Genomic DNA, 14,169 nt, shown 5'->3' with positions numbered 1-14,169 from the left:
TTTATTTATAATCAAATTAAGTTTTATTGTCCAAAAGTTTCTAGTAACTTAAATTAATTACTTAATGAAACATTAAGTCTACTTATCTATGACATAAAATGTTTAAGGCCGCATGTGTTTTTATAGTAACTAGCCCCATGATTATATTAAGGCCCAGAGTATCAACTTTCACTTTAAGATAGGAATCTACACTGTGAATTTTACTAAGGACTACCCATATTTTTTCTTTATAGTAAAAATCGTGGTAGAAATTAATCATATCAAAATTATTAGTTTAGTGGCACATCACAAATCGAACGTTATATTTAATAACGTTCAAATAATACATGAAGTCTGAAAATAGCTCTTTGAATACGTTGATGAATACGGAATTAATGTTAAAAATATTTACTCCAGTTGACCTCGTCACACGATCACAAAAATGTAATTATTATTAACATTATTGAGTATTATTTACATGTGTACACAGTCTTTTAACGTAACTTAAGAGATCACTTCTTAACAGTAAAACCCTCTCCAGTTGGATCTAATATCCAGGGATAGTTATTGGGGCATTCCATGCATGTAAACAGGCGTAGAGTTTCTCCTGGTAACTCCCGAGTAGTCAATGGACACGCATTTGGTAAAGAGCAGAAAGGTTGACCTTTTACGTCGCATTTTTCCTGCTTCCATTCTTGGAAGTCTCTTAAAGATGACAGTTCTGTTGGGTTTTGCATCCATTGGATTACTTGAATTAAAGAAGTGAAATACACATCATTTTTCTCAAGCATCTCTTCAATGAATTTGATTAGTTCGTCTCTAAACTCCTTCTTGGATTTAAGCCAAGAGGCATGGAAATGGAGACCAAGAGGAGCACGGTTGGTCGTGTAGTGTCGGTTAAAGTTGTGGCGTAGAAGACGCGCAAATTGTTCACCAGTTTGTATGTTGGAGCAAGAGTCAACCACATGACAACCAGGCAGAGATTCATCAAATGTTGGATCATCTCTTCTATCCAATTCGTTCATAACCATTTCCCAAACGGGATGGCTTCTTGATGGACAGTTATGAGCATTACCATTACATTTATGTGGCATGCGGAAATAGAGTGTGTAAGGCCAAATAGGAACACGGCCAAGAGGGGCTGTAATAGAAGCATCATATACGAAATACTGATCTGCCATCATTTCAAATTGTTTATTTCCACCTACACGTAAGTAAGGAGCACGAACTCCAATTATAGAGGCATCAGTTATATTAGCAAAACGTTCAAGTATTAATCTTGCGCCGGCCATTTCAGCTAACCAATCGTCATAACTTCCACTTGTCCAGTATTGGGGATCATCTTTATGTGTAATGGAGAATACTGCAATTTCATGTCCTTTTCGGTGTAGTTCTTGTACAGCTGCGTAATTCGTATATTTGTGAGAAACGAAAAAAGTACCACGAATTTGGCAGCCATTGGGATTATGTCGATTTCCATTGAAAATTTGTTCGTATAAATCTATATTGTCAACATTAACTGCTCCGTTAAAGGTGATAGTAATCATCTGAGGTACTTGGTTAGGTTCAATTCCTCCTGGGATGCGGGTACCATCAGCAGAGCAGAAACAATCGGGGAGTGTGCATTGGTTGGGATCGCAATCTGGTGCTCTGTTTGGATCCACGTCAACAGCTGCAAAAAATTTTTTTGATTTATAATACGTTTCAACGGAACTTAATGAAAATGTATTTACATTTTCCTTAAGTTGATTGAGTTCAATAAATAATTGACCTCACCAAAAGACAGCCTGATAACGTTCAATAGTAGTGCATATAAAAAAATCCTATTTCCTATTCATTAAGAGAGTATCTATGATAATTTCTTCAAAACTTGGTTATATTTTCATTAAATTTTACTATAATAGATTGTAGTTATTTACTTTACTCAAATATTTATCTTAATTTGTTATATTTAACAAAGGTACTCACTACATGCGTTCTCGTCAGATTCATCCTTACAGTCGGGTTTGCCATTGCAGAATAATTCCTTTTCTATACAGTCTCCGCTTCCGCAGGCCAATTTCCCTTCCGGACATATTGGTTCATCGGTCTTAAGGATAGGTAAAACTTTTCTTGGTTCTGTAATATCAAGAAAATATATTTCAAATACAATGTTATAATTTGGATTTTGGGATGTAACAAGTAGGGTACACTCATGATCTGTGTGCTTATATAACAGTTATGGATTATACCTAATAAAATGGAACTGGTTTCATCTCGGTGTGACGTCTTCATTGTACGAGTGTAAAGGTTCATTATAGAACGAGCGAAGAAAGTGCTCGGCGAAGCGTGACAGAATGACAAAGTTAACGAAAGTAATTTCAAAAAATTAATAAGTAAGTAGGTAGATAATTATGTTGGTATGTAATAATACTGTGCTCACGAAATATGGTCACGTCATTATGATTAATTAGTTATCAGAGAAGTAAAGACAGAATAGAATATTGGAAAGGTAAATTAATACAACTGAGATGAAATGTATTTGAAAGTCTGAAACATGAATAGTGGGATAAGAAAAAAGATAGAAGAATAAATATCAATAACGTAAACAAATACTTTTAACCTTTTTACTAAATATTTTTTAATTGTATATATTAAAAAAGTTAATTATACTTTTTAATATACTACCTACCTAGACATTTATTTACTCATTAATATAGAGTAGTCAGAAGTATTTATTGACTGTTGTTGTTAGCATAACAATCAATGTGCCCATATTTATCCGAGAATTTTATCGAGGTATATGTACACCGTAACAATTATATAAAATTTTAGTAAAAAGGCCAAAATATTTATTCTTTTGCACAGTCGTATAATGTTTAGATTTAGTAGATGTGATTATAATAAAGCATCTTCATAAAAATACTTACAATACCAGTATTTAGGGACTACCTAATTTTTTATAATAACTGTGGATCCCTATATCTATTAATATATGGATAAAAACCTACAGTTATTTCAAAAGAAAATCTCATTTACGACTGAACAACAAAAGAAAGACAAAAATATTTTATTTAAAAACCAAAGCTGTTGTGTATAATACATACGTACAAGACTTATTAGTGATTAGAATATTATTTATATTATGTTTCTTATCTCATTAGTATGTTATAAATTAATTTATGGACTAGGTACAACATGTAAAAAGAGAAACGTTCAGGGTTGCCAGATTTTTTAATATTACCCAAATGTGATTTTTTTCTCCAAATGGACATGATTTCGTTCACTCAATTACCAATTTGTGTCTATTTACACTACATTTCGCTATGTAACAAAGTAGCAGTTTCCTTCGCTTAACTTCTATTGCCATGCTGTTCTTTATATCAATTTAATTTTTTATTTTATTTATTCTTTATTGCATTATAAAATTTGTACAAGTGGTGAGCTTAATGCCATATGACATTCTCTACCAGCTAACCATTAGGTAACCAATTTAGTATATTTTTTGTATTTATATATTGTTATATGATTTACAAGTATTAAAACTGTCGAATAAAATTATCCAAACATTTCGCCAAAATTTTTCGAAAAGAAACTTTTTATCTAAAATTGCGAAAAATATACTTAATCTGGCAACACTGCAAATAGTTCTAAAAACTAATAACTATTATTGGGCTATTACTTAATTAATAATGAAGCTGAAGCGTTGAGTTAGTATTTAGAAAGTCAAGTGAAAGATAGAAGTGTACAGTGTTTATGTATTAGACAAATCGGTATTTACACTACATATTTGCGTGTGCACTGGATCTATGAACTTGCCAAGTGTAAAGTGTTGTGCTTTGAATATTCACTTTTCACTATGGTAGTTCAGTTTTAGGGGCAACTAACTTTATTGCATCAACATTACTTTGTAAATAGATAGACCATAACTTTCACATACGATTAGTCGTATCTATAACTTTTTCTGTTTTACAGCTGTATAAGTGTCCATAGATAGTATTAAATTTATTATTATTTCAGCATGAGATGTGCATGAAATTACATGGTCGAAACATTGATATGAATTTAGTTTAAATTAGATAAATACAATATTAATTTATTCTCACAACAGGTATATATATAAGTAATGTCTTAGTTACATTTATTTATATATTCATTATAAGAATGATTTAAATGATTATATAGTTAACTAAATTAGTTTACATATTTAAATGTAGGTTTTTGAATGGTAATAAATAATAAAATACCTTATAAATAATGAAATACCTTCACAAAATTTTCAATGAAATAATAATATAACATTTGATAATCGAATTACAGTAATAATGGACATATAAAATTTTGACAAGAAATGTTAATGCAAATTATTATAATGTAAAATAAAAACGGATCGGTCCTTTATTGGCCTTTCCTTTTGTCTGGGGCCTCATGCAATACACCTAATCTACAGTGCGACGCGGCCCCTTCACCCACCCAAGCCCGGTTGCTCGCTACGCGCGAATAACTTCTATTTCGGCACTTACTCTCGAGTTTCTCACAGTTGGTCACTTTACCCTTCCAGTCGCAGGTTTGTTTATCGAGATCGAAAGCCAGTCCAGACGGGCAAGTGATCTGTTTAAGACCTGACCTAGTGCACCTGCGTTGACAAGAAATGTAATTAAAACGAATGTAAAAAAATAGGAAGTGGATATCCGGAAGGCTAACGAGGCGTTCGCAGTTTTCTGACACGCGTTTATTTCCGATGCGGAAGTTAGGCCCTTCGTATATCCACTTCCTTTGATAAACAGGACTTACTTTCTATTTTATCGCAATTCTTAACATTTGTTTTCCAGTCACAGGTTTGGCGGTCGATATCGAAGGCGAGACCAACGGGGCAGCGCACAGAGGCGAGCCTGGTCACACCATTCTCGCTGCCTTGGTCGCACCTGTACACAGCGATGCTCTCAGCACAAATATTTCACCCAATTGATAGCAGGCCATACATAGATTTTTTATTAACAATGACAGAACATTATTACATGAAATCAAAGTAAGATTTAAATATTTCAATACGAAAGGCTCAAGCAAATAAATTATTACTACCGCTCCCAAATGTTTCAGGGCTACATTATACAAGAGTAATTATAATTTTCGAATATCATTTACAGTATAATTACTTTGGTTACGTTCTATACTACTAGCTCTACTTACGATGCAGTTTCAAACACGATCGTTTTCTCTTGTAGGAAAGGTGTGGTATTCCAAATATATGTCATGTTGCAGTCGATAGTTTCAGATTAAAATGGTATACATACATACATACTCATACATTTATACTGAATGGGTTTTCATGTGTGTACTCTTCTATCCATGGACAGGACATGAGAGTGAAATTATTTTCTACGCAGGCATAACAATTTAGTTCTTAGAAATGGCAATGTATGACTATTACAGTTGTCATGTTCTAGTCAGCGTCTCCATGTTGCTATTTATACTCATATTTAGAGGTAACAATTACCACTTTCATTAGATGGGACGTCATCTTAATTCCGAAGCCATTTCAAGTTGTATAAAAAAAATATCAGTTACCTTGCGATGAGAGAACATCCCTATTTATGGGTCTATATATAATATTATGTTTTATTAGATGAGTTTTGTATTTGAACTGACATCAATAATATTTCAGTTACTGCAAGTGAATGGACATTGTCGGAAATGACAAACATAGGGAGTTCATAAAATTTCCGTTATACATATATATAGACATTCGATTTAGGAGACAATGCAATTTCCAACAGGAAAGCGATATCATCTTATACTCTTATTCATAAAAATGTTAAACCTCACATAAACTTATTTTAGTTATTACTATTTTCTTGAATTCTTTTTTTCTCTTTTCAATTACCTATTTGAAAGAAAGTAACAAAATAGTATAATATTTAAAATGGATTTGTAAAAGGTTTTAGTTTTTATTGTTAATAATTTTAATCCTTAGGAATAATAACCCAAGGGGGTTATTAACATCACAATAATACTTTACGATTGTATTAATATTAAACATAAATTGACCATAAAAGTATTATGGTCAATTTATGTCGCTTTCTATTAGCTGTACTGTCAGCTTGTTTACCATTTCCAAACATGAAATTTGTAATTTCTTTACACAAAATGTTGGAAATTAATCATAACATTAAGCTAATTCAATATTTTATTATTTATTTGTTTTTGTAAAATGTAGAGATTTATTGTTTTTTATGTTTATTATAAGTATATATTTAATATTTTTATGACATACTCAACTTTTAGATAAAGAATAAAATATGTAATAGTAATTTAGGTACCTCTCTATAATTTATTATTACGTGTATAATATTAAGTTTAGTAATAGTAAAAAGAAATAGTAAGTAGATAAGTTGTGATTTATTACTTTGACGGTTTTTATCGTCTAATTATACCAGCAGTATAATGAAGTCACTTCCTAATTGTGTAATATAGTGTAATGTTTATAAAATACTATGATAACTCAAATAAATTTGAATATGCAGTTAGGTAAGGTACTAGTGACTGTTCATGGACGTAGAATGTCACCGCATACCGCAGCTATTTACTAATGGAGTATGATAATTTAAATTTATAAAATAGCTAAGATTTAGTGATTAATAAGTAGATAATATATTTTGTTGTGTAATGATTGTCCATTACATAGACATAGAGGTGTGATTTCTAGTTCTCGATTCATTCGATTAGTGAAACTTGTTTTATTTCTAACGCGTTTTCACCAAGTTTCTAGAGAAAACGAACTGAATAAATTAGAAAAATGTGTGTTATTTTCTTATTTGTAGCTAGAATAATATTGATAAATCTTGAAGTTACTATTTATATTTGAATTATATACTTACAAGTTAGTACATAAACAAAGGGACGTTGAACAATGCTTACCTGACGACATCTCGGCAGTCACCTTCGGTGGTGAGTCGGAAATATTCATCGGCGGGTCGGCCCTCACATAGCTGCTCGGCGTTCACGTCATCTCCAATCGGATCATCCTCTTGTCGCTTAACTCGTGTTTCGCTGCTCACTGTAACACATCACATTTATCAGAGAAAATTTATACATTTCACTAAATATAAATAAAAAAATTTAAAATTTAATTTAAATATATACAATAAACTTATTATAAAACAATAACTGGAATACATGGAATTTAATAAAAATTTAATATATTTACATAAAATCATATAAATGTTTGGTACCTATAATTAATAATTATATGTAAAAAATAATATCGTATATAATATAATATCTCTATATATCTATTAACTAAGGAATTCAAGACTGGATGGCTATTAGGTAACGCAATACGGTATAAGCAGCGATTACAACACTAGCAATAAAGGAATGTAGTTACCGTTTCTTTACGGTGCTGAATACTTGAAAAGTTTTGTATGCCTGACACGTCTAAATAATTATTTTTGTTTAGGCACCTGATTACGTGATTCTATGAAGTAATACAATTATAATATCTATTAGTTTATGCTGTATTTATTGAAAATTACATTTAAATGGAATCAAGAGAAGCATGCAAGTTGCAGTTAATTCCGTAAGCAGTTGGGGTCGGCATTGAAAGTTAAAATGTTGAAAAGAAATCGAGGTCAGCTCAGTCAGACACAACGAGCCACGTAGATAGTCGTTTATACTGACTTAAAATTATTGCTTCTGGTTGTGATTTGAATTAGTACTAATAAATTTGTATAAGAAATCAAAAACAATTTTAGATTTCAATATAAAATGTATTTGTTCAATGAGATAGCTTTAATTTCTAGAAAATAATACGAAATAAATCAAAGTAATTATGGTAATTACAAGTTATTTCTTTGATGAAATACACAAACCTTGTTATTTACATTTATTTTTGTGGTGGTATACCACCACAGCATTATAAATTAAAAACTAAGCATCAAAATGTTTTTAAATTATTTTATATGATATAATATATATATTAATTTAATTATAAAAACAATAATATTCTTATTGAAACGTGGTAAATGACTGTATATATATGGATATAAAAAGAAAAAAATAATAACATTCATGGAATGCAATATTGTAAAATTTGGGTGGGGAGACTCACCGTAGCAGGCGAGCACCAACACACCGAGACACAAACACGCGTGTCGAGCCATGGCTCTCGGCGAGTACTGGCCACTTGGTTGTGCGCCGCCAAGAAAGTGCAAGAGGTCTCAGCTGCCCCTCTTCACCTATTTATATAACTTGGCAGGGCGTGCTTAAACACCCAGCCTGCGAGCAGTCGACGTTTGTCCTATACGCACTGTGCCTCCAGCTAATTTAAATCACTATATAAGTAAATCAGCCTTTAATAAGCTTTTAATAATGATGACGTTTGATGGAAGTGATCAAAATTTTAATGATCATTCATTATATTTTTAACACTACTTTAATTGAAAAACTAATTATTACGGTATTTTTTCTATAGCTGCGTCATGACATGAATTTGTGCTTCAATGTTGGCATATTATTAGTAATTATACATAATTATATAAATAACATTAATACTTTCTTTATAGAAATTTATATCTTTATTGAAGAACTACCAAAATTTTACGTGAATTAAGACTTATGTAGGCATGGTTCATACCTATAAATAATTACTGCTTATATTTTTTTCAATAGTACAGTTTCTACTAGTTAGGATCAGTACTGTAGTAGTTTACTAAGTAGTTCTAGAAGCGAGGTTTCAAACGATGCGTTAATGAAATTATGTAAATATAATAATTTATTAATCAAAGATATAAATTGGTCTATTATACGTAGTTTATTTGTGATTTTGTGATGAGTTATACACTCACACTTTAGGTAAATTCAAAATTAAACTCAACATTCTTCTCGTTTATATTCAAATAAGGATAGAATTAATAAGAAAGAAGAAATAAAAAAATTCATGAGACTGTGTTTCCCTATATAGCATATTCAAGTTTAATAATTACAGGTCACAAAGATGTAATCAAACTAGGAGTATATGTTAAATGAATAAAGCATAACCCAGAAAACTCAGATTCAAATTACTTCAGAAGAGTTTATTTTTAAAATTGATCCATTCCAGAATTGATCTCTGAATCTCATTATATACTTATTTTTTTATTACAATTTGAAATATCAAACAACCTGACGGATTTTCTGATAGAAACCAGTAATGTAACCAGTAATATAGGCTATATATTATTTTTGTGAATTTTGTCTACTCGTGCGAAGATGGGCCGGATCGCTAGTGTAACATACAATTCCAGTCGTATAAAAAAGCTAGTATTTTTCCTACTAAACGATTTTGGCGACAATCGTTCTCAATCTAGTCTTGTATAGATTACATAGGTGGTTACATCAAAAATTAAAATATCTACATTTTTAGACAGATATTACCTACTTATATATTATGTAAGTATATATTTTTACTAGACTTTTGAATACCGATAAATATCAGCTTATGCAGCACTACTTTGTTAATGCAGTAATATTGAACAACTATAAAGATTTAAAGATTCTCTTTTACGTACAACTGCCAAGTGACACCGACTTTCGATTATCCACGAAACCAGTTTTATTTAATTTTATGTCAATGTCAAATAAAGGTGGAAAGATGATATAAAATATAAATGGTTTTATATTTGTTTGCATAATTTTAACATTTCTGAAGTTTAGTATTGAGGGTGGGTCTATCTAGAGTCAATCATCTATCATTAATCTAGAGGTAATATAATTGTTATTAACACATTATTATTATTTATAATGATGCTGTAATATTACTTTTCAAACATTAGGGCATAGTGCGAGATATTAATAAGCGATTCGAATAGGTTTTACTTTAGAATCTTAGTTTAAATAGTTCAATACTACTAGAATTCGATTATTAATGACAATTAAATGTATTACATTATAACGATATGTTAACCACGGGATGAGTAAGTCTTATATGAATATCCGGGTGTTTTAGATTATATTATGTAACGAGAAGTGGGGCTCAAGCCTAGGCCTGCTGCGCGCTCGCAACTTTTGTGGGCGGAGCAACGACGCCGCGCGACGCCGCAGCGCCGGCGGCGACATTCGCGATTCAGCGTCTCGTAGCTTTAATTACTATCACTATTTGGACGGTGACCTCTTGACCATTGGGTATTCTTTAAATATATATTTTTCATTTATGCTACTAGTTTCATTATTGCTTGACAATTATTTACTTATTATTATTATTGTTAATTGGTAAATTACAAAAGGAGACTGTAAAAAACTCGTGCGTGTACTTCTGTCCCGCCTGTGATTCTGTTGTGAAGCAGCTGTCCTTATGTAGCTACGTTTCGGTTTGAAAGATGGGATATGGCAGTGAAATTTCAGGGTACGATGGTGTAACACCATAATCTTCAGGAATAGCGACCCTTCAACGATACCAAGGGCATCACAATGCCTTCTGTGATGCCGATGATGTTGATAATGTCTATAAGCGATGCTTACCACTTTTCAACGGAAAGACCATCAGCTTGTTTGTTATTCTAAGTATAATATAAAAACTTCGTTCCATACTTTTCAAATTTATTTCAAGCTCCGTTAGAAACACTATCTTGATTGGTAAAAGATATTCCAATCAAGCTTTCAATATTTTTTTCTTTTTTGAATCAATTAATTCAGTTGAAAGATATGCGATGCTGCATCTTCAAGGCCTACATTAACTCCTATTACATCGAAAGCTTTTGAATTAACATTATAGATTTTTATGTATAGATTCCGCAACTGCACCTAATTTGCGTGCCCATTTATATTAATGAATCTTAACTAATACCTATGTCTTAGTTAACAAGCAGGCAGGTGCAATATGCTGAGAGTTATCAAATATTTTTGTTAAAATGTGTACAATATTATAGTATTACGTATACACATTATCACTTGATTAGATACTTATATAAAAAAAAATTGGTTTCGATTGTCATCTATTGATGTGGTAGGTATTTATGCAGCTCTTAGACGTTTGCACTTTCGCGTGATGCGTTACTCATTTATTGCGAAAGTTTTTGTCGGTTTAACATTTACTATTGGTTACTAACGCTTTTATTGCTGTTACGAGTTTATTTGATGTAAATTGTAATTTTTATTAAACTTACCTATAGAAATATTTGTATTACACGTTTTAATAGACTTCATTGTCACCCTGAATAAATGAAAGTATATGTAAGGTATATGTATAATTTAAGGGTATATGTATTTTGATACTTAACTATGATTAGAAAATAACTGATCTGAACTGTCCAATAAGTAGATAAATTTGTAATAGCAGTATAACACAGGTATTTGTTAGTATTTTACATTACATCAGTAATGAACAAAAGTTTACTACTTTCATTAGTGGCACCTATGTATATTTTATTTTCTTATTTACTATTATTACACTTATATGTTTATTGTTACAATACAGTGTAAAAAACATGTTGCTATTAGCAGGAAAAATACGCTGAAACTTATATTTATCTACTAATATCGCCGCCAAGTAGGCGCGCACTAGTCAAGGATCCTATACAAGATATTTCCTTTCACTTGCGACAATGCACTGGTACCTACACACCTATAAACAACAGCGCATGTATGAGTAAGAAACCTTAGTACATCTGTCTCCGGATGAACTAAAATAATAGTTATGACTCAATCTTGAACTAAAGTACTTAATTACTCTAATTTGTCATAGTGTATTAAGTAAAGAAATTATTATATTCATATTTTAAGCTATAAGTACTAATACGGTAAGTATTGGTTAGCGTTGTCACTTACAAAGATGTAAATACATATTGATATTTAAAATAACTATACAAAAAGTCTACGCGATTTGTTGTTCATGTTCCATAAATTACTTCATAGCGTCTATAGATATGGTTTTTTTAAATGGTAGATATGTTTTTTGTATAGCAATTCTAAGTAGATATCTAACCAGTTTGTTTTATAGTTAGTTTATTTATAGCTTATTATGATATATACCTACGTATCTGTCGTATCCAATAATTACGTTTACTTGTTAAATGCTTTATCACGGCATTATATTGTTTTGAAGAATACTTTTACAGATTTTTTTAATACAACCTACTTTAATATTAAATATCCTTGATCAGACAAGTTCTAATTCACTCATACAGGAAAAGAGCTTATTTATATAAACAGCAATAGTTGACCTCGGAAAATTATATTCATGTGCCTTCTGAAAGTTAGGAAATAATTTTTAGACAAGTTTTTGTTTAGTTACAATTAGTGATATTCCATTAATGGCCTTGACAAATAAAAAGAAGTTATAATGAGCCCACTTATTGTTTCGTTATACCTAATATTTAAAATGGTGTTGCATATATTTTGATATTGTAAATGTAGTTGATATGTAGTCAGTAAATTAGTAATCATTAATAACACGCTTTCATAATGGCGTAACAAAAGACAGAGCAACATTTTCTGTGAATCACAATTGAAACAATATTTACAGGGTTTCATGCTAAGAACGAGATGTTCTGCGATACAATTTAAATATAATTAAAAATGCACTATACACACAACTATTATTCCATTCGAAGTGTTTGGAGCTATACATTTCATTTGGTACTATATGTATGAAGTTGTATTTTGTTCATTGTAGAGATTATCGTTTGTAATCAGATTCCCTTACTAAGATCCTTACTATGTATATATAATTATAGCATTAGCAACAGTACTGTATATAACGTAAATGTTATATTACGTTACCTAGAGATCGACAGCAAATAATGCTGTGAATTCGAGTGTACTTGAGGACGTAGAACTTTCACTGCTTTCACTGAGGAGTCTATCACGCTTCTTCTGTCATACATAATATCTACGATGGAAATAGCCACAGCTCTCTATTTATTTAGATTCCAGTAACAATGCAATTGTTTTTCATTGTCCTTATTCTTTGCTTCGATGAACTCTGCTATTGCAAAACAAAGTAGAAAGTTTGTTTAACGTTGACTATATGCAGATGGTTGGGTGATGATGTGCAACTAACCACCTACGAGATGTCATGAGAGAATAGCGTGTTGGTGGCGCCCAGCGCCTATTGTCTAATATGATTGTTAATTTATGTTGTATGCATGCCACAATAATGCGTCAAACTCACTTTGTCCTCGAGTCTACCACTCATACTCATAACGAAGGCATTTAAATATAGGCTTAGATAAAGTAACATAGTTATATTGCTTATATATATATATATATATATATATATATATATATATATATATATATATATATATATATATATATATATATATATATATATATATATATATATATATATATATATACATATATGTATATGCATATTCACTTTAAATGGTCGAGAAACATATAAACATATTTCTGAGTAGGTAGTTAAATATTTTTACTGGCCCTACCTGGCTGAATAATCAAACATAATTTATAACGATGACTTTATTCAAATATCAAACACCTTAGACAGTCGGTAAACCAGCGAATGAAGAGCCGTACAGAAATATCAGGTGTGTGGTCAATACCCTAAGATACAAAAGTACATTTGCTTTTTTCCTGTACACACATTGATATTCACGTTATGTACCTACATTTATATATATCTCTTTTGATATTTGCTTAAAAAAATCTTATGTGTAAAGAACGAGTTTGTAAAAATGTTCCGTATGGTGTTAAGATCTTTAATTTATTGCAATATAATCTTATATATGGAAATTTATTAATTTTTAAGATAAATTATTATTAAATATTTAAGTAAATATGTCAAAATAAGCAGATCTTCGTTTTGAAGATGTAAACTAGTATTAGTAGTAGTAAAGCTCAGTATGTATACCTAGGTTCATCATATTAGGTACGTATATATCAACTATATAGGTATTTTATTTATCATTCAAATAAACTTGAATATAACAAATGATACTTTGTTTATTACACAAAAGCATTTTAAAATAGTTTGCATTGTTTCCATTCCAATTATATAAAAGTAATAAGTATAGTACGTCATACTTCATCTATCACCACATTATATGAACATACGAACTTTATATTATTTAAGTATATTTATAATGACAGATATTATAGGTAATTTCTGTGATGTGTTTATTTTTAGTTTTCTACTCTATTACATTCATTACCTCTTTTGAACTCGGGAAAAATGGATAGGGAAGTGGTTAGATATTTAAATACAAGACA

General features: G+C 30.6%; 1 protein-coding gene across 2 annotated transcripts; it reads right to left on the bottom strand.

Moving 5' to 3' along the window:
* Positions 1 to 8,231, bottom strand: LOC113517091 (chitin deacetylase 1). 2 transcript variants are annotated; one of them, XM_026901648.3, is made up of 5 exons: positions 8,069 to 8,231; positions 6,877 to 7,015; positions 4,482 to 4,594; positions 1,948 to 2,097; positions 1 to 1,651 (listed from the first exon to the last, which is right to left on the bottom strand). In XM_026901648.3, the coding sequence occupies exons 1-5, from the start codon at positions 8,118 to 8,120 to the stop codon at positions 492 to 494; spliced, it is 1,614 nt and encodes a 537-aa protein (XP_026757449.1). In that variant the 5' UTR covers positions 8,121 to 8,231; the 3' UTR covers positions 1 to 491. The 2 variants fall into 2 exon arrangements, with proteins under 2 accessions (XP_026757449.1, XP_026757448.1); XM_026901647.3 differs by lacking the exon at positions 4,482 to 4,594 and adding an exon at positions 4,753 to 4,883 and having other exon boundaries at positions 8,069 to 8,220.
* Positions 8,232 to 14,169: the final 5,938 nt, after the last annotated feature.

Source organism: Galleria mellonella, unplaced genomic scaffold (assembly GCF_026898425.1).
Source record: "Galleria mellonella isolate WM207_F2 unplaced genomic scaffold, CSIRO_AGI_GalMel_v1 utg72, whole genome shotgun sequence".
NCBI classification, from domain to species: domain Eukaryota; kingdom Metazoa; phylum Arthropoda; class Insecta; order Lepidoptera; family Pyralidae; genus Galleria; species Galleria mellonella.
This window is presented reverse-complemented; position numbering and strand designations above follow the sequence as displayed.

Coding starts and splice junctions, on each gene's coding strand:
- LOC113517091 (XM_026901647.3), bottom strand. CDS start 8,120: ATGGCTCGACACGCGTGTTTGTGTCTCGGTGTGTTGGTGCTCGCCTGC. Junction 4,884..6,876: donor GACTGCCGAGATGTCGTCAG/GTAAGCATTGTT, acceptor CGCTGTGTACAG/GTGCGACCAAGGCAGCGAGA. Junction 1,652..1,947: donor ATCTGACGAGAACGCATGTA/GTGAGTACCTTT, acceptor AATTTTTTGCAG/CTGTTGACGTGGATCCAAAC.